This window comes from Trachinotus anak, unplaced genomic scaffold (assembly GCF_046630095.1).
Source record: "Trachinotus anak isolate AG129_WGS33_773 ecotype Australia unplaced genomic scaffold, CSIRO_AGI_Tana_v1 ptg000002l, whole genome shotgun sequence".
NCBI lineage: Eukaryota > Metazoa > Chordata > Actinopteri > Carangiformes > Carangidae > Trachinotus > Trachinotus anak.
In genome coordinates, this window is record NW_027273853.1 from 3,253,363 (window position 1) to 3,277,613 (window position 24,251).

Consider the following 24,251-nt stretch of genomic DNA (forward strand, 5'->3'; position numbering starts at 1 on the left):
ACTTGAGTTATATCATAAATGTGATAATTGGAGTGAGATGAAACATAAGAACACAGTTGCTCAGACATTGTACTGTGATGTTTGAACAGTACGAACAACAACAGTCTTGTGTCTGGATGGTAGTGCTCACAGTGCTGCTTCATGAGCTTTGAGTCCATCAGGTTTTTGTCCTTCCAATTTGGCCAGAGAGATGATGTTTACACCAGTCTCTGCTGATCAGAACTTCACATCTCAGGGTCACTTTTACTTTAGACTGTGGCATTCTCATCATGGGTCCCTCAAAGGAGATATTTTTAAGTTCTGCTATTTCTACATTGCCAATGTTAGCATTAACATCTGTTTACTGACCAGGATCAGTTCAGCATCAAACTTCATTCTTTTACTCACTAAGAACTGCCACCAGAGGTGGAACGCAACAGACTGGTTTTGCTTCTGTTTCTTCAATTGAAGTTAGCATGCTAACCAGCTAGCCCCGCCCCGCTTGGACTGTCTTGTCACTTTCCGATACCGAGTCACTGTTGCGTCCAGTCTGCCCTGAAGACACAGTGCCTCTCAGAGAGTGTATTATGACCTCTTTTCTTGTAAACACAAAGATGGCTGAAGCTCTTGGCAAGACTGTTAAGTAAACAGCTCTTAATGCTAATGATGGCTATGTAACAGTAGCAAAACTTACAAATTGCTTCTTCAAGCAATTTGTAAGTTATTACTCAGACATTAGGAAGCTCCTCCACAACTAAAGAAGTCATGATGCAACTGTTGGTGGGTTGTTTTATGTATTCATCTACACTATGTATAGAGGATCCCCAACTGTATAAATACTAGATGACTCTCCTGTTCTGGACATCTTTGGTTGGTTTTCATGTGTCGGAGGTAAGGACAAAAAGGCGGTGTTTAATTATTCTTTAAGAACTGTTAATTAATCCCAACTATGTTTGTGTTTGCAGGTCTTCATCTCGCTCTTCATCCTACACAGGCTCCGGGTCGTCTCGTTCTCGTAGCCGCTCCTCTTCGTTCAGCTCCTACTCCAGCCACTCCTCGCAGCGCAGCTCCTTCAGTGGCAGCCGCTCCAGGTACACAAAACTGTGTGTGTGTGTGTGTGTGTGTGTGTGTGTGTGTGTGTGTGTGTGTGTGTGTGTGTGTGTGTGTGTGTGTGTGTGTGTGTGTGTGTGTGTGTGTGTGTGTGTACACTTGTACTTGCTACATAGTAAGGACCAAAAAAAGTATTTTACTAACAGAGTGAGGACATTTTGGGAAAGTGAGGACATTTTGGCCGGTCCTCAGTTTTTGAGACACCTTCAAATCACATTTTGAGGGTTAAGACTTGGTTTTAGAGTTATGGTTAGAATTAGGTTTAGGTTAAGGTTAGGGGTTAGGGTTAGGCACTCAGTTGTGATGGTTAAGGTTAGGGTAAGGGGCTAGGGAATGCATTATGTCAATGAGTGTCCTCACAAAGATAGAAGTACAAGTGTGTGTGTGTGTGTGTGTCTATGATCTCAGTACACCTAGCTGTTGAATTAGCATCAACATTATTCAACAAAGTTATACAGTCTATGCTTTACATGTTTACACAGCATTTTCAGCAGCCAGGCACATCCGGACCCACTGTCCAGCCTTACTGTAAAATCTCCATTTGTGGTTTGGTCGTTTATCTACTGCAGAGAGAACCATCTCTTTATTTGATCAGGTTCATATTAAAGACCAGTCTTAATACAAGTATATTTTACTACAAGGCTTCACTGTTTTCTGAGCTGTTGTGTTAATTTGTCTTGACAAAGTCAGTAACTTCTACAGCACAAATACCAGCAGTACGACAATGTAATCATGTCATACTGACTATTGTGCAACTCCTTTTAATAAAGGTGTTAATCCTCCCACTTAGTGCAGACGTTTCATTATCACATTATTAGTAACTTAATGGCACCTGAAAAACTTCTAACAAGTTGAAATGATTGGCAGCAATTAGTGAATATAAGTAAATCTAATTCCTGTGGCATAGAAATCAGAGCAACACAGTGGTATGACATGACTCTGTTGTACTGATAGTGTCAGTGAGTGGACATGGACATTGTACTGAATTTACCATGTCAATAATCATACTCCTCCCCAGTGTTTTTGGCTCTGCCTTTATCAGCAGCTGGCCTTTATTTGTAAGCGTAATGCTAATAATAATAATGTCTAATAATACTCTGCCTGGCTGTTTTGACATTGATAGTTCAGCTGCAAAATTTAATATGTAAATGGAAAGACACGTAAATAAGCTTCACATTATCTATCATTAGAAAATAATCTACCACAATGTCACTGTGCAAATGTTACTTGGGGATTTGACAACAAAGCCCAACAAAGGCTTCAACCTGCTGAATTTTGAGAGGTCGATATGACAGGATTATTAATAGAAGATGGAAAAACATTGTTGTTGCTACTGCTGGGGGAGAGCATGCAGGAGGTAGGATAGGAATGTCATCAACATACCCTCTTGCTTGCTGTGAATTTCCCAAACAATGACCTGCTCTATTTACACATGGACTCAATCAGACACTACGCAGACTTTGTGCCCGGGAGCTGGCAGGGTAAAGTCCATTTAATGTCCAGTCAAACTGATTCAGACATTTGCATTCTCACTTAGAGCTCCTCTGGGTAGGGTTTAGATAAGTTCAGGGTTGCACTATGTGAAAGCAACTGTAGTGATCAAGGTGAGGCATTTAGCAGCTAAAGAGCCAGATATTTATGTCATGAGATGGTAGAAGGGAAAAACTGGGCTAAAACAGAGTCAATACTGGATGTGTAAATAAGCAGCTCTTTGCCACATCAAGGCCAAAAACATAAGTTATGTACTTATTTAGATTTGACATTATCTTCAATCATATTTTGTAAGATGTGTATTCATAGATTCTTTAAAATAAGAGTTGTAGATAACATCTCACTGCAGAAACATTAAACCAGACAGTTTTCTTAAGTCGGTATTTTTGTTGACGAGCTGTATTTCTTGCTTGAGACACATCGAAACACAACCCTTGAGTTAGATTTTTTTTTTGAATTTTTTCTGAAACCATTGTATACTTGTGTGATGCGATCTAATCTTGAAATTAAACTGCATAATGACACCTTTATGACTACTTTACTGCTGTTATAGGTCTCGGTCATTCTCTACATCTCCCTCATCGAGCCCAGCAGCACTGAGAAATGCTAAGAACAAACCAGACCTTTCTCCTATGGTAGCAAAAGGGTAAATGTTAATCACTTGATCAATCAATTTACATCATCAGTTAATTCTCCAGCGTTATGTTTCATCATGCCTGTTTACTGATTATTATTTATTGGTCATTAGCTGGAACCTTCTTTTTGTTACTGTCTTGACACTTGATAAAACAGTAAGTGCCTTCTCCCTCTCTAAGTGTACCGCTGAAGCCGGGTGCCATTCCCCCCCCTCGCCGGGATAAGCCTCCCATGAAGAAAGCTCCTAGTCCTCCTCCACCTGGTGGACTGCAGGGCAGGCCTTCCAAACCCATGATGGAAGGAGGCAAGCCTCCCACCAATCCCCGGGAAGTTGGAGGTGCAGGTGGTGGGGCTACCGGCAGTGGAGCAGGAAGGCCCCTGCCACCACGGGAACCTGGAAAACCTCCCAACCCAAGGGAGGGAAGGCGGAAAGAACGGCAGCAGCATCCTCCCCGGAGGTAGGTGTCTCACCTTCAAGCTCTTGGTTCATTTTGTAGCTGTTGAGAAAAAAAAAGGACAATGCTATTCTATTATCTGCTACAATCTGTTGGATTACATTAGATTTCAAAGGAATTTGATTAATGGCAGGAATCAGGAAAAGGAAAAGGTTTGTTCCACTCAGTCTATTCAGATCCAGTGTGACCTTTACTAAACACTACGCCTGTCTGGGGCATGCCGAAGTTTTGACATTTTCTACATTTTAGTTGTCATACTTTGCATATTTGGGAAACGGTTTCTGTTGGCAGCTGACTCTGCAGATATATTATGTTTAAGGCCAAACAAAGCATGCTCCTAATACCAACAGCTGCCAATTTCAAACACATCAAAGTCAACAAGACCATTAAAAACATGAATATTTATAAATATTATTACTTATAACTGTGCACCTACAGCCAAAGACATACACCTCTCCTTTAGTGCACGCTTTGCTCTGTCATAGCAGGAAAAACACACGGCTCCAGTGCAGTGTGCCAATAAACCATCCCCACACCTTCCCTCCATGTGGAAACATCCAGCAGTGTCACAGGCCCTGTTTTCACTTTTCATTGCAATTGTCTTACACCAGGTCTATACTTAATGATACATAACAATATGGTACAATTTTGTTTAAACTGTCACTTATATGTGAAAACAGTATAGATAACAGTTTTTTAGTGGTTAGGAATCAGTTGAGCCCTGTTCAGCTCGGGACATGTTGTCTGCCTTGCGTGTGCGTGGCGACTGCGTCACTAAACTGTTGCATGTCATTTCTGACCTCACAGTCACACTCATCACAATCATAAAACAGGGATTTGATCAGTATAGCAGCACAGCTCTGTGTGAATGTCTCCTTCATTTACATGTATTTAAATTATGCACCACAACTAAATCATTACTTCATATTTGTTTCATTGTCTAACAACAGGAACAGAACAATATGTAAATACAAACTACACTGAGGGCTTAGCTTGATCAAAACATAGTATATTGATCAAAGGTAGCAGAAAGGCTGCAGCTCCCTCCTCAGCAGATGTTGGCTGTGATGTACAGTCCTGTTCTACTTCAGTCGTTTTCCTGTTGTTCAGGCATCTTAATGAGGATTAGGTGTTTATGAGAAGCAGTTGGAAAAGCTCATACGGAAACATGTTGTTTTCACATCATTTCAAAGGTTAGACAGCACAGTGTCACCTCAGCTGACATTCACACAGGGACAAGACCCTTTGAGATCCTGTTTCAATAGAACTTGAGAGGAGTCAGTATGACAAATGTTGACACTGCTTCTTGGCTGCATTTGGACTTTCGGTGGCACAGTGGTGCAGTGTCGCCTCACAGCAAGAAGGTTCTGGGTATGAACCTGCCGACCAGCTGGGGCCTTTCTGTGTGGAATTTGCATGTTCTCCCTGTGCCGTGGGTTTCCTTCAAGTACTCCAGCTTCCAACCACAATCCAAAGACATGCAGGTTGGGTTAATTTGCAATGTTAATGTGCGCATGACTGGTTGTTTGCTGGGATTGGATCCAGCCAATGTGGCATATGGATGAATGATCTGCCCAAGGTACATGAAGTGGCCAAGTGTAAAAAGTCTGGAAAAAAAAGAGTGGGGCAGCAGGGCCATTGTTCATGAATCAGTCTGTGAATTTCACATTTCACAGACACACTTTAAAACAAGTTATGTAACCAGTAGATGCTTTGTTTTGTTTGTCGTCTTGCTACAAGCACATTTTTTCATGCGTCATTGTCTCAACTCTTTGTGAACTGCTACAGTTAAGTGATGTGGATGATCTCTTTGTTCTTAGGCCAAAGTCATCAACCCATAGGAAATGTCACAGAAATGATCTTACCTGGAGTTTCCTTGGTGTCCTGTCACACTGAATTGAAAAACTGGTTGTGAGTCCTCACAGTGTTACATGAACACTGCGTGGGCATGCAGGAAAACATCTGGATGCTTTGCTGGTAGTTTTGTTTGTGTAAGTGTGGGTGGGAGAATGCTGGCCCACCTCTGGGTTGTATAGGTAATATGTCAGCAGTGGATGAACAGATAAAATTGCATCAAGCAGAACTGTGTTTCCTAACACATTTACATTTGCATATTTGTGTGAGTTTATCTGTGGCACTGCAGGTGTATCCCCTGGCTGTGCATTTCAGGGGGAAGACCATAGGTATTGTGTGTGGGCGAGGGAGTGGGTGGCTTGAGGAAAAACTACACTTCTGTGAGTGTGTGTGTGTGTGTGTGTGTGTGTGTGTGTGTGTGTGTGTGTGTGTGTGTGTGTGTGTGTGTGTGTGTGTGTGTGTCAGAGAGGAAGAGCAGTTAAAGGGCAGGGAATAACAGTGAGAGTGTGTGAGACTCTTTTCATCTCGGTGTGTGGGTGTGAGCGAGTGCAGGCAGAATGGGTCACAGCGTGGAAAACATCCAGGAAAACCAGTTCCAACACCTGTTTTCATTCTGTTTGTAAACTACTTCTCTGGGATTGACAAATGTGAGATAGATTAGTGATACCACCTGAGGCAGCAGGACGGAGTAACATTTTGAACATATTTGAAAAGACACCTGTACTGTCTGTCTTTGGTGTTCCATAAAGACGGGGAATGACTGTGGTGCCCCACACACATACTTTTGATGGGTGTGTGGCAGGTTGGCTGGTCAGTAGTGTGGTTAGAGAATCGTAAAGATGTAAGTTAAGATAAAATTGAAATGATAGTCAAGCACAGTTTGTACTTTGACACAATCTAATCAGCCAAACCAGTTTGGTACAGGAGGTACACACTGTGAAGATGGTAGAGTCACAATTAGAGAACCGCCAGTATAAATAAATGATGGCTGAAGTCCATTTAGTTGCTTCAGTCTCAGGATCTTTAACACTGGTACAACAGACTGGGACACTTGAATAGAACAGAGGCGTTGTTGATGTTACTAACATCTGTGCTTTTCTATAATGACAAGTCAAAATGTCAGCTGTAAAAACAGGCCTGTCCAACCTACATATTCAAAACTGTCTTTACAAAAAGCCAGATTGTGAGTGTCTGTAGTTCTGCCTCAGTACTGTAACAGATTAAAATACAAAGTCTGACGGTGCAGCTACAGAGGATGAAATTCACTGTTACTTTCTTTTTTCCATATTGGATGCAGGAGCTAAATCCAGCAGCCAGAAACTAAACTACATTCATCCTCAGCTGTTGAAACTGTTGAGGTAAAAAAGTCATCAGATTTGAAACATGGATCCTGTCAGAATCATGTGAACATGTATGAACAAGCAGGTATTTGTATTATCAAAACCAGGATATGTTTTCTAAAGGGATACTGGAAACAAGCTTGTAAACATACTTACTGACCTGATAGTAAGGCCTGTGGTTGTAACGCAATGAAAATATGAAAGACAATGCAATTTGTTGTTTTCTTAAATTCATGGTTCTCTTTCAAACCTTGCTTGGTATCTCACCCATGGGAATCACCCTCTGCCATGTCTGTGTGTTTCCCTCTATTCAGTTTTATTTGGCTGCAATTTCAGCCTTCCATGTGGGTTTTGGTAATGTGCCGTTTGATAAGGATGTTTATGAAGGCAGCCCACGAGGCTGTGGTCTTCGTGTAAACCCACATTTACCCACTGTTTTAGAGCCACTGTCAGTTTCGCCTTTTGAGCCATTGGAGTAGAGCTGTGTCTTGGGAAGAATCTGGTGACAGTTCGTACCACGATACAGCAAGGCGATATACTGCAATTTTTTCAATTTAATTTTGGGGTAAAGTGTCGAAGTATAAAGAACACACCACATCTGCATAAAATCTACTTTTTGTGTCTGAGCAAAGGAATTCATATTGGCCTACATCAGTAAAAAAAAATAAATAATAGTACTTGCAGGATTCTGTGGTGTAACTTGGCTCCATTGTATTCATCATATTATTGAAGCCTTGTGTTTCCTACAGGTTGAGTGTTGAGTGAGTGTAACCCAGGTTATTTTCTGTACAATTTACAGATGTTCCCTAAACGCCTCACATGCAGGCTATCGGTAGACACTAGCTGGTGCAGCACACAGAGAAGCCTCTAGTCTGATTGTAGTTACTGCAGCTTAAACTGTGTGTGGCCAGTAATTTGCCAGGTTAGTTAGTTTGACCTGGTTTTGTTTCTACAGTATTAAACTAATGATAGTTGCTTGGACATGGCAAACAGGAACTGCTAATAGTTAGTGAAGACGGGGTCAGCAGAAAACACATGTTGAACAGTTTAACTACCGTATTAATACATACAAATGCACCCATAGCCCACACTGTATTACACAGCAGATCAGTTGTTTGAGTCAGAAAGAGCTAACTGTATGTACAGGAATTCAGTAGTTTCAACAGTATTGTCCGGTGAAAAGAAGCAGCTGGTGAAACCAGGCGTCACAGAGGTAACACTTGTTTCCAGGCAGCAGAAGAGTTGACAATGATGAGCACTGTGGTGCAGAGGTCATTTAGCATTTAAGTTAGGAGAAAATAGGCCCTGTAAAAGTCTACAAATCTCTAAATTAAATATCTCAGTCAGATTTATTATCATTTACTCATTTACTGTCTCTCTTTTTTTTTTTGGCTTTTTTTTTTCTTTAGCTGATGTAATTGCTGAACAAGGATCTGGTCAGTTCCCTTTTGGTTTTGATATCATGAAAAAACGACCCACTGTGTTCTCAGTCCTGTCCCTCTCTGTCTTCCAGGCGAACTGTGAGTGGGAGTGTTAGTGGAAGTGGTAGCAGTTACACTGGTTCTAGCTCCAGATCCAGATCCTCGTCCAACTCCCTCTCACGCTCACGCTCTGGATCCAGAAAATCCAGGTACTTGTCCATGTGAATGTCCTCATTGTCATCAGAACTGCAGTTTGCCAAAAAAACGTTTGTAAAGACATATTGGAGACCAAATACTGTGTTTATTTATGCAAAGGACTGTATTTATAAATAATTAAATGGACACAGAAGAAGTGGGATTTATAATTGTTTATGGTGTACAGCTGTGCACATATTTGATTAGACAGAGTGCTCTTATTTACAAACTTGTTCTAGTTATGGCTTGATAAATGAGGCCACGAAGCTTTTTTTTAACTGGCATTACTATCACACTTGAATAAACGGTTATAAAGCATGTTGACACATAATGTAACTATAATGAAGTAAACACATACGCGCAGATGATGACCACAGTCGTAAGAGTTGTCTGCATTTTCACTTAGGGGTGGGCAATCTTACTTTGGCATGTGATCTACTTGCAGGTGGCGTCGTTGAAAAGCTGCTATAATTAGATATTTAATTTTAAAACTTCACTCGCTGCTAACCGACCATGTTAACTGTTGAACAGCTAGCACGCTAACTGCAGCTGGAGGCAGCAGTCCCAGTTCTGCGCTGCAGCCTCGGTGAGTTTGGTGTAGTGGCACATGTAGCAGTTCTCCACTGGAGCAGAACAAGAACCACCATCACCAGCTGCAGTCCAAGATGGTGAAAATACACTCTGTCTCCAGGTCCAGAGACCAGACTATAGGCAGGACTATCTGAAGTGGGACGAGTGGGGGCTAGTTAGTCAGCTACTGAACTTATAAATCAAGACACTTCCATTTAGCACCTCATAAATTAACAGCGCTGTCCAAATGAGTACTCCACATGAACAAAGCAAAAACTGTGGTTGGTTGTGACACAGTTTGTAAACAGAAGACAGAATTGTGGGTGAAGAAGAGAGACAAGAAGAGAGACGAGCAACCAAATGAGGCATCAAAGCGCCAGAAAGTATCACAACTTCCAGTCTGATGTGGCATCAGAGAGGTCTTTTTGTGTAGTTTTATGAATCTTGTTCTGATGTCACAGGAATTCTGTAAAGGATATTGTGATCTTCACAGTGTAGTAATTACAATGCAATTGCTTTTTAGGTTTTGGTAGAATAGCCATGTAGCTTATTCATCTGTTGCATTCAGCTCTCACTGTGTAAGTCTGTAATATCCAAAAATGAGAGGAATTTTAAGTCTACATGTAATGGGCCTGATGACCAGTGCAGTGCTGGTTCAAAATGTCATTAGGTGCTGATTGCTTGGCCTGTGTTGGCATCTCTCAGTGTGCAGAATTAGCTGTTACAGAAACACACTGACTGTAGAGAGGTACGGAGCCCATCCTGGGGCCGGCAGAGGGAAAGAAAGATCTATGTGTAACTGTGCAGGCTCTGGGTTTAGAAATCTGCACACGGTTGATAAAGTGTGATGTTGGACTCAGTCACTAGCCACAGATTTGTAAACTGTCCCGTGGAACCAATGCACTCAGATGACTTGGTTTCAAGTAAAAAGCACAGTTAACACAATGTTACAGTGAGAGTGGTGTAAATTGTTCTGTTGCTGCACTGTCTCCATAATGTAGCTCTGCTTTTTTCTACACATCAGTAAAATGTAGAGAAGTGATGTATGAAGCTTTCTCAAGAGCCGCTCATCCAAAAAACTCCTTAGCAGCACACCTGCCATGTTTAAAGTCGATCCGATGAGCAGCTGTCGAGGAAATCCAAAGGAAAGACAGAGTTTCCTCGGTTTATACGTAGCTGCAGCCTAACGTGGATTAATTCTGTTCTTCTCTGTTTCTCCTTCATGTGATGTCTGTGGGGAAACATCCAGGAAATCCAGGTACGATACTTTTTATTTAGGGTGTGTATGATACATGTGTGAAGTGTGTGTGCACAGCTGTGATGGCAGCACTCAGTCAGCAGTACCTCTGTTATCTTCCCTGTGTGACTGTGAGAACCAGCATCTCACGGTCAAGCTGTCATCTCTCGCTGCAGATCGCTGAGTGTGAGCAGCGTGTCATCGGTGTCATCAGCGTCGTCCAGCAGCAGTTCTGTGCGCAGCGCCGACTCAGATGACATGTATGCTGACCTGGCCAGCCCAGTGTCCTCTGCCAGCTCCCACTCGCCCACACCAAATCACCCCCGCAAGGAGCGAGGACCTCCGCGGGACCGGCCTCCGCATGGCAGAGACAAGAACAGGGGTGAGTGTGGGGAACAGAGTCCCCGTGCAGCAGGCACATCCGACACACTGATACACAAGAGCATCACATACAAACCAAAAACTGTCATGTAGGAGCTGGGATTCAAGTAACAGCTGAGCTTCAGTTAATCGCTCTCCATGTGTTCCTGTCCTTGTCACAGAGAGACCATCAAAGAAAGATGAGCCCTTCAGGGAGGATCGCAGGAAGATCGACGCATCTGGTGCCCCACCCAGAGGAGGCAACCCTATGCCCATATCGGGACCTGGTAGCAGGGGTGGCCACCCTGTACATCCCCCGCCCGGCGCCATGGGCCCCCCTGGAAGCTACGGAAGTTCAGGTTCCCACAAAGACATCAAACTCACCCTCCTCAACAAGGTCACTATTGCTTCTTGTTTCATTTTTAAAGGGTCTTATTGATGGCTCAATTGGTGAAGAGGATCGATGGATGTGTGTGTCTGATCAACAGTCATCATCATCCTCCTGCCTTTGCAACTGTCACAGTGATATTTGGCTTGTTTGCCCGTAATTTATTATTGTTGTCATCTGTAGTATTAATTCAACATTTCATTTAATTTGCCCTGCTGTAGTTTCATGTACGTAACTGCATATAACCAATGAAACACACACACACACACACACACACACATACTGACCAGCTTATATGAAGCTCTATTGGTTGTGTGTAGGTGCCACACTGATTAAACACAGCGGAGGGGATCGACAGACAGAACACATCACTTAGTGCAGTTTTGTCGCTTTTCATGGTTGTAAATGGGACTTTTGAACAGTCAAAGAGAGAAGCCATAAACAGCTGATTTAATGCACCTCTATGCTGATTTTCAGTGATTGTGAATACTCTGATTATTAAATAATGAATTAATTAATTGATAAATATTTCATGCTTTATTTGTGATGACAGTTTTGTTTTAACATTGCCATAAAAAATAATTGTCATCCTACTGCCGTCACTCAGGGTATCTGAGAAAGAGCGAGAGCAAAACTCACCACGCTGGCTCTTTGGTCACTTTCTCTCTCGCTCATCACCAGGGAAATTTGTTTTACAATTTAAATTTAACCCTTGATCCACTGAAACTTTGATCAGGAGTCATTGTACAATAGAGAAGTGACACAGACCAGTCAGCCTGTCAAACTGAGTGTTGTAATAATGTCATGAGGAGTCCACTGCAGTCCACAATAACTGAACATAATGTTATTTTGCTGGCAAATATATTGACAAGTATGTTCAAATAAAATGAGGTTGTATAGTTGCTTGAATGTTTGTTCAGCCAAGACGTCCATCACGTATCCTCCTGTAAATCCACAACTGTTTGTTTTCTGCTCTCCAAGTAATTGACTCAGGCTTCTGGATTTGTATTTACTGTGAATCATTAATGTGATCAGTTTGCTCATCTCTCTTGGAATTAAAGCAAATTTACATATTTGTCAAAATGTTAGATTATCCTTATCTTGTTATTGTCAACTTGTATGAAGTTTTCCTCCACTCAGCCAATTTAATTCCATATTTGCAAGTAGTAATCTGAGCATTTCCTTTGAAAGACAGTGGGTAAATCTACACCCAGATTACTTTAACTTGAAATTCTTAATTAATTCTTTTAATTAATTCTATATGTTGTGTTATTTTCTGGCCACAGGGAGATAAGGGCAACAGGAAAAGGTACCTGCCTTCAGACAAAGACAGGCCGGGTTCTCCTGCTAGCAAGAGGATGGCCATGTCTCCAGACAGAGGTGAGAAACTGTGCTCCACACACTCGTCAACACAAACACTCATCAGAAATACACAAACATTTGGGAATGTCACTGGCTCCCGTCTCTGACATGATGCAGTTCGTGTGATACCATTCTTCATAGCTACAGTATCTATGGGAAACCTTTCACCTGATTTAATCATGATGTTCTATCAATATTATTAGTGGTATTTATTTATATTTTGGTAACATTCAAGTATGATGTTGTGGTTTCTGTTTTTGTTTGTGCTGAAATGATTGTTTGATAAATCAGTCAGATGGTCGACAGAAAATTACTCTCCAAGGTGTAACTGTGTTAAATCATCTTATTATTTTCAGTTAAGTCACCCAGACATTAGCAGGTTTCAACTCCTTAAATGTGATGACTTGCTTCTGTTTATTTTGTTTATTCTGTTTATTTCACTATAAATTAAATTCTTTTTTTTCTCATTTTTTTATTGAACTTTTTATTGGCTGAACAATGATCTTTTTTGGATTCACTGATAATGAAAAGAATGTGTTACAACTGTAGCAAAATCTGACTTGTTGAAAATGAAATTGCCTTCAGTTTCATCCTGTGATAAAGTTGTCACATCTGAAACCCACTAGCTTCTTCCTTTCTTCACCTGTGACGATCTGTATTGAAGGTGTAGTGTGAACCCTGCTATGAAGACAGTGTGGGTCATTCATCACCCCACATTAGATACATTTCAGTCAGGTTTCCATGCTTATCAGAAGTTGTAACAGCTGTTATCAGGGTAAATGATTTTAGATGACCTCTTAGAGCCAACGCTGTGTCCATTTTATAGCTGTTGGAAATATTTGTACAGTCCGTTAACTGCTTAAGTTTTTCCTCTCACCTGAACGGTCAGCATTAGTTTCCTGTAGGGAAAAAATATATAAATCATGATGATCTGATTTTGACTGGGCCTTGTAGCAAACGTGTGTATTGCTTTACATCTGGAGAATTTGATTTGACATTTCTTTCTGTTATTTAATTGTTATATTACTGAGCTCTGGTTATTCAAAAACACAATGTGTGTGTTTAAAGTTATGCCGATGATACACTCCTGTATGTGTAGCTGTATCCGTCAGGAGGAAGCAAATGAACGGAGACATGATATTCCAGCCTTCTGAAAACTATATTGGTCAGTTCAGGAACCTTGTTCTCATAGTTGCTACCGACCAAAAGATCATTGTCACACTTAAAATCTTGACTAAATTGAGATTATTCTTAGATTACGCGTCAGTGGGTTTATTTTCTTAAATCTGAATTAATTAATGTCTTTGATTTAAATCAAACAATGGTGTGATGTGAAAATGCCCCTCTTAGTGCTGTTCAGCACAGCTGAGCTTTTTAGCCTCTTGTAGCTCATTGTTTTGGTTTCACATTGACTGTTTGCTGTTGTGTTGTACCACGTTAACAACCACTGTAAGCAGCTGTTTTCACAGTCAAACAAACATGCCACCGAGGTCTCCATGGTCTCATAACTTCTTGTTCCGTTTCTGATTTGGAAGTACTGGGTTGTTGTCACTAATAGTTCTGTCCATTTCATTTCTGTCACAAGCCCACATCCTAATTTAACTCACCAAAAGTGGAAGTTGAGATGTTTCACAAAAACTTTAGCTTTTAAAAGAGACTACACAGCTGTTATACTTCAACATTTCTTCAGTCTCCAATACCACAGTAATGTGGTTTTAATGAGATATGCTGAACCAAAAGCCACTAACAGTCTCACTGACTCTGGTGTTTTCAGGCCGTGATAAAAGGATACCTGGTCGACCCCCACTCTCCCCTCGAATGGATCGGCCCAGAGGCCAAGGCCCCCGCCCCTTGCCCCCCCACGGAGACAGGTTGGTTGCTTCTGCATGTTATTGCTCTATGACTGAGATATTTATCCCTTAACACTTTATCACAAAACAACAGAGGTCAACAGTAGTGAAAATGGACATTCAGCTGGAAGTGTGGAAATTCTGAAGTCCACTTTTCTTTGACGCATCGTCCTTATCACCAGCACTGATCATGTTAACTCAGGCCAAACACATCAGGGGTTTCAGAGCATGAAGTTTGTCTGACCACAAGTATGAGGAACATGCCACAGATGTGGAAGCACAAATTACACCATCTCTGCACGTGTCATAACGTTCACTGGCTCTCGTGCAAAATTCCCAACATGAAACAGGTGCTCTCTAGCAGGGCTGAGCTGAAAATAAATTCTGTTCAGATATCAAGTATAGAGATAAACAAAATCATATGAACACTAGTGATAATTGGCAGCATTTTTCTTCCCCCTGTATGTACACTCACTGGGTACTTTGTCAGGAACACCTCTACACCTGGCAGCAGTGCAGTGCATAGAAACCTGCAGATACAGGTCAGGAGCTTCAGGTAACTACAGGTCACCACACCGTCTCATAGTGAATTTCACGGATCTGAGAGGAACAGACTGAGAGAAGGCCGCACACTCACCTCAGCTCTGTTTGTTGATGACAACAGGTGACATGTATCAGTCTGAGGGCATCAGCTTGGTACAAGCTGATGACTTGTCAGGAAACAGCATGAAATGAATAAGTATTCAAACTGGTGGATGGATGTCAGTTCTCTGCATAGTTGAAGTATCTGTTGGCAGTCCATCTGTCAGATAACTTCTATTTTTCAAATGTGAATAACAAGGACAGGCTTTCAGGTGGTGCTGGTCTTATGTCATTGAAGTCCTGAAGAATATTGTTTTTCAGTCATGTTCAAGTCTTCTTGCATTTTTAAGTCAAAAATCTGATTGTGATTCCAGCCCCAAGGTTGGAAAAACATTAAATTTCTGTTACGTTTAGGTTATATTGTGGAGCCCAACAACAAAGCTGTTTGTACTTGAGTGTTTTTTTCCATTAAAGGAGAAGTCTGCGCTATTCTGTTTTTAGATGGTGTCATCAAAACTCATTTAAAAAAAACAAACAAATTACTTTATGACTTCCCTACCCTCAGTGACTCATGGGATTCAAGCCCATTGACTCTGACTGAAGACATAAATCTTGTGCTGTGTGAGAGACAGAATAACAAAGATATTCTGTCACTTCTGACTTTCTGTCTGTGCGACTGTAAACAAAGCTGAAATCGCTGCTCAGTCTTTGTCTCTGTCCTGTGTGTTTGGTGATTTTGTCGGCCGACGTCGCGCTTATAAAATCAGGATGTTAGCAGCAGCGAAGCAACAGCTGGGAAGTGGGAGTTAACATGTAGTCTTAACGGGCCTCGTTTCAGTCACTAGTTCATACTTGTTCCATTGCCTGACAAGAGAAACACAAAAACACGTAAACAAGAGCGGCTTTACTGTGGAACGTATGAAAAAAAGAGATGAAACAGCTGATACTAGGCTGAATGCAAATGTGGCACCCTGCTGTCAGTTGTTCAACTACACCCTGAACTTTGCACCTTGACTGTACGCGAGATATAAAGATTTTGAACTTGTGGCATCTCCTAGAGGCAGCATCTCCCCACACTGCGGTGAAGGTTGGAGCTAACATTGCACCAAATTTGGTCACAATAGCTTAAACCAATAATAATAATAACTTTGTGTGGTTCAGTCTAGACTTCTCATGTGAAGATTTGTACGGTCACATCAAATTTAAAACCTGTTAAAAGTTTTGGTCATAATTCAAAACAGAGGAAAATCATGCAGCCAGAGAGGGCGGGTCGCAGTTCCCAAAGGATGTGAAGTCATTCAGAGAATCCAGAGATTGTTTTTGCTTGTGTGGTTCAGAAGTTATTGGGAAAAACCAAGATGTTGTTATAGCGACACCATGAAGTCAGCTGATCTTATTTTTGTTGCCTGAGTAATAAGTTTAAAATCTGTCTGCCGAGTTTGGCTGCTGTCTTACGGTTTCTGAAACGTAGAAACTTCAAGCAGAAAATAATAATGATAATAATAATAATGATAGTAATAATAATAATAATAATACAGAGTATCAGCACACTTGTCCTTTAAATGATGTTAGTGCTGAATGCAGGTGATAAAAATAAGAAGACTGAGGTAATGGTCTCTCACACTCGTACCCACACTTGATGATAACAGCAGCTGGTTTTTATCATTGCTCCATTTATACTTGGGTATTTTCTCTTTTGGTTGTCAGACATGTTTATCTGCTTGAAGCAGCTGATGAATAAAAATGTGACCTTAACTTTTACTCCTCTTTCTCAGAAAACGTCCTCTGTCACCACCCCCCAAGTCATCTGGGAAAGCCCCAGCAGCGCCATCAGGCAAGCCAGCCGCCCCAGGCTCTGCTTCGGCCGCCGGTTCGGGCTCCAGCTCAGGGTCAGGCTCCAACAAACCCAGCAACACACTGTCCCGCCGCGAGGAGCTGCTGAAACAGCTGAAAGCCGTGGAAGACGCAATCGCCCGGAAGCGAGCAAAGATCCCCACCAAGTAGAAGGAAGCCCACTACTCGCTGCCTCCTGAGCTGGGGCAGCAGTGAGGGTCGTGGGACGGAGCCGTTTTCCCCTGCTGTCCGTGGATGTGTAAAAATGTTGTATGGTTCATGCTGCCACAAAAACCATCTTCTGCTTGTTTGCCTTCAGAGAGGTTTGGCTCTGCTTCATTCTAGAGCGTCGTTCTCTCCCGTATGCCTGACGTTTGCTCCCCTTAAAAGTCTTTGAATGTCTGGCTGCAGTTTACCTCATCAGCAAGAAACAGGAGGGAACACTTGGGTATTTGGCGAGGGAGGGACGACTCAGGAATGGAGTGTACTTTGTGTAGACTTTATGGAAACAGAAGCGTAGTGAGGTGCACTTGATCTCTGTTCCTCCAGTGAAGAGGAAGCATCTTCCTCATGTGGTGTGATAATAGCAGATTTATACACATTGATTCTACTACTTCTGTCTTTCTCTGCCCCCTTTTATTGTCTTGTTCTCTCACATCGTTGCTTTTGTTTCCTCTGTGTGGAGTGTTGTGACTGTCGAATCAGCTCAACAGGGTACCAACGGCTGACAGGGCTTCACAACACTTCTTTGTAAAAATCCACAAATTCTTGAGCATCTGTATTGGGCCCCTGTAAACAATCATGAGGCCGTGCTTTGTTCACAGCGGGCCCACCTTTAACCAATGACTCATCTGCGATCTGTGTTTTAGGGCAGTGTTCACTGTCACACCTTGTACAAAAATAGCAAGTCATCAGATTCTTTTAAGTGTATGATTATAGACAATAGTGATGTGAAATATTGCTTTTTTTTTTCTTTTCTTTTTTTTAAATCTGCAACATTTTGTTTTCTTCTTAGCTCTTCTCAAGTGATAAACCAATGTTTTATTTGTGTCACATTTTTAGTTGGAGGAGTATGAGAGGTGGACGGGGACATTTAGAGACAAGATATGTCTTGCTTTTGTGACAACAGCCTTCTAAATAAACTATTTTGATAAAGAGAAGGTCAGTGGCCTGTTTTTTTTTTCTCAGGTGTTTAAATGAAGATGCACAGTCACACATTTATGGAAGAATTCAGACACCACATTATTCAGCATAGAGAAAACTAGAATCACTGCCTGGTGGTTGTACACCTCCACCAACCAGACAAGTTGAAGTTGCAGGAAATATGATCAAAATTTTTCCTGATTTACAGCGCTGAATAATGGCCAGAAGTGTTTTTGCGGAACATTATGATGTGAAAGTGAAGTTCACCTTTGACCCTTGGAATATAAAATGCCATCACTTCGTCATAGATCATATTCACATGGCGGCCAAAGCCTCCTCTTATTGTTAACTTATTTGGTTACCTGTAGCCAGTAGGGAGGCTCGTTTTTACGTATACCAGGAAACACCTTTGCTCTGACAGTGGCAGAAATCAAAACTCTTTCTAGTGGGTCACTTGTTTTCCAACTCCCAACTGTGATTTAATATTACCTCAAAATGTGAGACCCGTCAGAAACAGGTAGAATAGCGCTCATTCATTTCACAACAAGTAAAACACTGAAACGTTAAGTTAGCAGTGACACACTTGCTTTGCTGTCGTATCATCACTGATGCAGGTTCATCACGAAACTATATAATATTAGTTGATCTTTAATATTTGCACAAGCCAGTGTATTTGACCTCTAGCAACTTTAGCAGTGCTAATATTACCATTCATGTTAATTGCAAATATCACGTTTGCTAGCCTAACATTAACACACAGTGTTTCCAGTGTCTTACCTTAAACATCGTGGATACAAGCTTCAGTCCAGTAGCTGTATTTTTTTTTTTCCTTTTTGGGATCCTGACAAACTCATCTGTCCATTTATTAGTCTGCTCAAAGAAAGGTGATGGTAAACAAGACAAGTTTTCAACCATCTTGTTATTCTCACACAGGATTCATTCAGAGACATTAAGGAGTTCAAGGCTTCCCACCCTCAGTGTGACGTCAGAGGAAAATGGCCACCTATTGTATCCTATTACATATTTGTGTTAAATTGTGTCACAATTAGCACATGAATTCATGAGTCATGGCCAAAAATGTGATTTGTGAGGTCACAGTGACCTTTGACCTTTGGCCGCCAAAATCTAATTAGAGTCTAAGTGAATGTTTGTGCCAAATTTAAAGGAACAGCCGTATGGAAGCCTCCGGCCACAGGCTGCTGGTGTCACACGGGCTTTCTCACTGTCACTTAGGGCTGAAGTCTCTTGTAAACACTTGATGGTATTTGTTGATTTAGTTCATTGTTCTGAACCAACCAACCTTTTCTCAAAGCATTGCGTCAGTGTTGTTGTCTGTTCCACAACAGGCTCATACCTGATCTTGTCACGTGTAGCCGTGATAGTGGTGGAACTGTGAAGCTGGGATCTTTCATCGGGCCCCATCTCCAGGTCATATTTCAGTTTGTGAAAATACCTGACCTGTTTATGACCTGCAGAACTAATGATATTCCCTAAACGTGAGCATGCTAACAGACTGAACTTCACTGTGAGCATGTTAAATTATTAAACATGGCCCAGCATGCTTGAGTGTTCTCACTGCTGCAGCTGACATATGTAAAGCATCTGTGGCCATGTCTGACATCTGGAACCTTTATTTCTCGAAACAATGACTGACTGATGTCTTTCTGGAGAAAGCTGTTTTGTTTGGGCCATCAAGAAAGGAACTTGGAGAGCTGGAAGTAGCACTATCATGTAACCCAAGGAAAAACAAGTAGCCTGGTTTACTTAACAGATCAGAGTTCATATCAGACCAAATTAAAAGGTGAATGATTAAGGATAAGATAAAAGACTTTTATCATTAAGAGAAGAGGCTCAGTCTGTCATCTGGATGGAGAAACAAATGAATATGTCAATGAGGTATTTTCAGGCCGAATAAGTGTTTTGCATTTAATTTTTCTCTGTGTGACCTTTAGTCAGAGAAATTTGCTTAGCTTTCCGCAACTTGGACACGACTACATAAACAGTACATGGACAGTAACATCATTTTGTGTGGTGGAAAAGGGATCCACAACATGTAAAGTTTTACCCAGGTAAAGTTAAGCTTAAAGGTCCTGTATTGTATAAAGGTAGATGTCCATGTGTTTGTGATTATAAAGCAGGTCTAGGTTCTATATTAATACTGTGATCAAAGCCTCAGTCCACAGAGAAATGCACACAGCCTGTATTCAGAAACTGAGCCTTAAAACCAGCCGTCAGGACTGGAAATTTGTGATGTCACAACAAGGCAGTCACTGCTCTAAGTCGTGCACCAAGCCCCGCCCACATGGACCCACCATCCAACCGTGCAGGATTTGGTTTCTTGGAGTGTTTACCTGAAATCAGAAGAAAGGCTCAGAGCCTCTCTTCTGATTGGCTGACTGACCTGTTGTTACTAGAGCTCCAGGGAGAAGCCTGAGAGAGGAGATGTAAAACTACACTGAGATGGTTTTTGGTTCTTAAAACTACAAATATATCTTCTGATGGATATCGACACTTCAAGTAAAACACTGTGAAGGTGTTGGGACCTTTAAGAGTGAACTTCCATACTCATTTGATAAATAATCTATAATATCATATGGAATCATTTGCATTTGGTGACGTGAACAAATTAACAAAAAAAAAAAGCAAAAGTCACTGATGCTTAATAGCTGAAAGTGGCTCTTTAAGTTTTATTGAATTAATTACAATAGAATCTCCCCAGACAGTGGATTCCCTCAGGATGTCAAGTAAATTTAATGCAGTGCTTTTGTGTGGAGTTCATACATTTGAGCTAATGGAGACCTGGAGTGTCCAATGTGGAGGAAGCTGTCAATTTATTAAAGCCTGCTCTGCTGGAGTGTAAGTACACATATTTCATGAAAACCGTGTTCATTTTTTAATTATGTGTTTTGTGTCTTGAGTTTTTGTTTTTAACGTTACTAAAAGTATCACGACAACAATGTAAAAAATATTCCATTACAAGTCAATCATTCAATATCACCTAAGTAAAAGTGCATTATTATTATATGCAAAATTACTTAGTGTAATCCAGGGGTCCGGACCCCTCCAAAGGGTCACCACATACATCTGAGGGGCCATAGAAAGATTTTTTTTTTTAGGGTCTACAGGAAGAATGACACACAAATTTTCTTCCTTTTCAGACCTTTCTCTGATCACCAGTGATCTGGAGCAATGTTGTATTTTATAAGATTTTCATATGTTTTTTATGTAAAATCTTCATCTAAAAAGTCATTGGTATCTACATCTGTCGGAGAAATGCGGTGGAATAAAAGCATCACATGGAATACAAATACTCAAGTAAAGAAATATCTCAAAATTGTTCGCATGTACAGCACCTGAGTAAATGTACTTGGTTACTGTCCACCACTGTCTGTCTGTGTAGATATTGTGCTCCTTGGTTGCAGTCTGAGTGTAGCTATTCAGCGTCAGGCCTCGGTGTTAAAGTCCATGTTGGGTATGACAATGTTTAACAGTTTTCTTACTTCTGGTAATTTTCCCACTTTAAAACATTCAATCATTTAACCCTTAGTGAAAAAAACTACTTTGGATCCACTAATACTTGATCACTACACACCAATTCCTAAATTATGATTTTTATCTAAGGTGCTTGAGAAAGTTATTTCAACTCAAGATGTAGATAAGTTTCGTTTTCAGTCAGGTTTTAGGGCTCACTGTAGCACAAAGTCAGCTCTCATTAAGGTTTTAAATGATCAACTTTTTACAGCTGATAGAGGTGACGCCTCAGTTCTGGTACTTTTATATACCAGCGCAGCCTTTGACACAGTCGATCACCCCATCCTCCTGCGCCATTCAGAAACCTGTGTTGGTCTTAAGGGCAGTGCTCTTTGTTCATACCTCTCAAATAAAACCCTCTCTGGTGTCACAGCAAACGCCTCTTCCTGTGTTGCCCATTTTAACTGTGGTATTCCTCAAGGTTCTGTCCCCCGCCCTCCGCTATTTTCAATAAACAGGCTACCCCTTAGCCAGATCACTCAGAACCATGGTATCTCCCACCACTCATATACAGATGATACACAGTCCCATTTCAAACCAACAACCCCAACAGCCCCGATAATTTGTTTGTCTGCCTCAGTGATGTCAAATGTTGGCTGTCCCAAGATGCTTTAAAATTCAAAAATGATAAGTCATAATACTCGGTCCCACAAACTCTACTAGCCTGCTTCACAGTGAGATTATCTCCTTGACCAATAACATTAATCTGCCAGAAATCATGGAGTTATTTTTGATGCAGATCTCTGTTTTGATGCACATCATTCATGTCCTGTATTTTCTCCCATTGTGACTATTGTAATGCACTTTCAGGTGGCATCAGTCAGCGCTCCCATCACCGAGCACAGCGAGTGCAGGACACTGCTGCACGGATGCTCACCAGCACCAAGTGGTGTGAACACATTACTCCACTACTTTCAAACTTTCACTGGCTGCCTGTTAGATTCTGAAGTGATTTTAAGATTCCACTTACCACCATCAAAGGCACTAAATGGCCTTGATCCAGATTATATTGAGGATTTATTAACCCCATATGGTACATTGTTGTTTTTTATTTTCCCACTACATGGATAATTTATATTTTCATGTAACTTGCCTGTTTTATGATGCATTTGCTTTTCTTCTTGTTGATTTCTTTTCTTTTTTATTTCCTCTTTTCTTTCTGTAAAGAACTTGTAATTTTGTTAAGAAAAGTGCTATATAAATAAAGTTTATTATTTTTATCATTATTGTAAAGTTACTGAAAAACACTGTCTCTAATGCTCAGTTTGTTTATTATCCAACAGCCATGAGCTCGACTTCTCTCTCTCTCTCTGTGTCTCTCTTTCTTTCTCTGTCTCTGTCTCTCTCTCTTTCTCTACATCCTCCCCTCCCTCACTCCTTTAGTCTTTGCAGTACTAAAGGACCTCTCTCCTTTTCACAAACCTTATTCCAGATGTCTGGGATCTGGGTCTTTGTCCTCCGGGAGAATCAGCGTCAGGTCTTGTCCCTCTCCCTCTGTGTGGTGTCCTTGAATCCGGCCTCTTGTCTATTGACTCTTTTAGTCTGATGTTACTGTCGTAATGTTTTGTAATTCGAGGTGTATTGTGTTCTTTTTATGGAAATCTAATTTAAATTATCCAAGGTGACAACATTATTAAGCAGCATTTTGTTCAGGTGCAAGGTCATATATGACATATATGAATAAAACCATCACACTATGACCATCATGGTGATATTCTATATGGCACCATTCACTTTTTATGTTTCTGTCCTCATCTGAACAGAGGAGCTACAGCTAGAGCTTGCCCTATGCTGTAAAAGCCTTTGAGGCAAATCTATCATGTAGGATCTTGTGATATGTGAGTAAGTAAGTAAAACTGGCTTGACTTAAGATACGTATTTGTGTTTTATTTTAGTTATTTTTGTTTTGTTTTGTTTTTTTGGGTTTTTTTTGGAAACTTTTTGGAAAATAACTTTTCCTCTACAACATTTAAAAGTCAAATATTGTACTTTTGACTCCATTACATTTCTATGAAGAAGCTGTTACTTTGAAGCAGCTTTTAGTCAGTGGAACTGATTTTCTTTTATTTTCAAATTGTGATAGACCATACACTGTGTCCTTTACAGGAGAAAAACAAATCACAGCCAACTCCTTCACTGTCAGTCATGTTGTGCTGCTGCTTTTTTGAACAGCTCAGTTTGAACCTGTCAGTGTCGCTGGTTACCATGGGTACGTCAGATAAAGATGAGGCAGAAGACTCTTCACCAGAGACCACGACCTGATCTAAAGCCCATGTTTGAAATTTTAGAAATGAAGAAAGATTCCTTTTATTTTAAATGTTTGCTGTGTTCACCACGACCAAATTTCATCACTGCCTAAAGAAAAACAATACAAAAATGACAATCACTCTTTTTTTTGATTCATTTGTGTTTTTATAGCCTTTTCTATCGGCTTTGTTGTATTCAAAAGTACATTTTTTTATGTCAATGCATTGTTGTATTTTTCCACAATGACTAATGATCCTGTAACAACCTACTGATGCACTGACTGACTGTAGAACCTATAGAATAAAAAGCTTGTACAATGCATAGAAATAAGAAAGAAGCCACTGTCAATTTCATATTTCTTTTTTTTTTGGCAGTGAGGACATTTTGTGTGAAAAGAACTGAGCTGTTCAAAAATGCAGCAGCACAACATGACTGAAAGCGTCAGAGTTGACTGTGATTGGTTTTTCCCCTGTTTCAAAATAAAAGAAAAGCCATTTACTGACTAAAAACTGTACTTCAAAGTAACAAGTCCTTCATAGACATTTTTAAATATAGAAATATTTAAGTAAAGTATATAAGTATATATATATAAAGTATATATATATATATATATATATATATATATATATATATATATATATATATATATATATACATACACACACAC

General features: G+C 40.7%; 1 protein-coding gene across 2 annotated transcripts in view; it reads left to right on the plus strand.

The window, feature by feature from the left end:
* Positions 1-17,823, plus strand: part of zc3h18 (zinc finger CCCH-type containing 18) — a 42,284-nt gene extending 24,461 nt beyond the window's left edge. For both annotated transcript variants that reach the window (XM_071490372.1, XM_071490362.1), the window contains exons 11-19: positions 945-1,070; positions 3,134-3,226; positions 3,396-3,674; positions 8,379-8,495; positions 10,465-10,670; positions 10,831-11,045; positions 12,323-12,416; positions 14,173-14,269; positions 16,606-17,823. In XM_071490372.1, the coding sequence (XP_071346473.1) occupies positions 945-1,070; positions 3,134-3,226; positions 3,396-3,674; positions 8,379-8,495; positions 10,465-10,670; positions 10,831-11,045; positions 12,323-12,416; positions 14,173-14,269; positions 16,606-16,834 (1,456 nt within the window). In that variant the 3' untranslated portion in view covers positions 16,835-17,823. The remainder of the gene's footprint in view (positions 1-944; positions 1,071-3,133; positions 3,227-3,395; positions 3,675-8,378; positions 8,496-10,464; positions 10,671-10,830; positions 11,046-12,322; positions 12,417-14,172; positions 14,270-16,605) is intronic.
* The last annotated feature ends 6,428 nt before the right edge of the window (positions 17,824-24,251 follow it).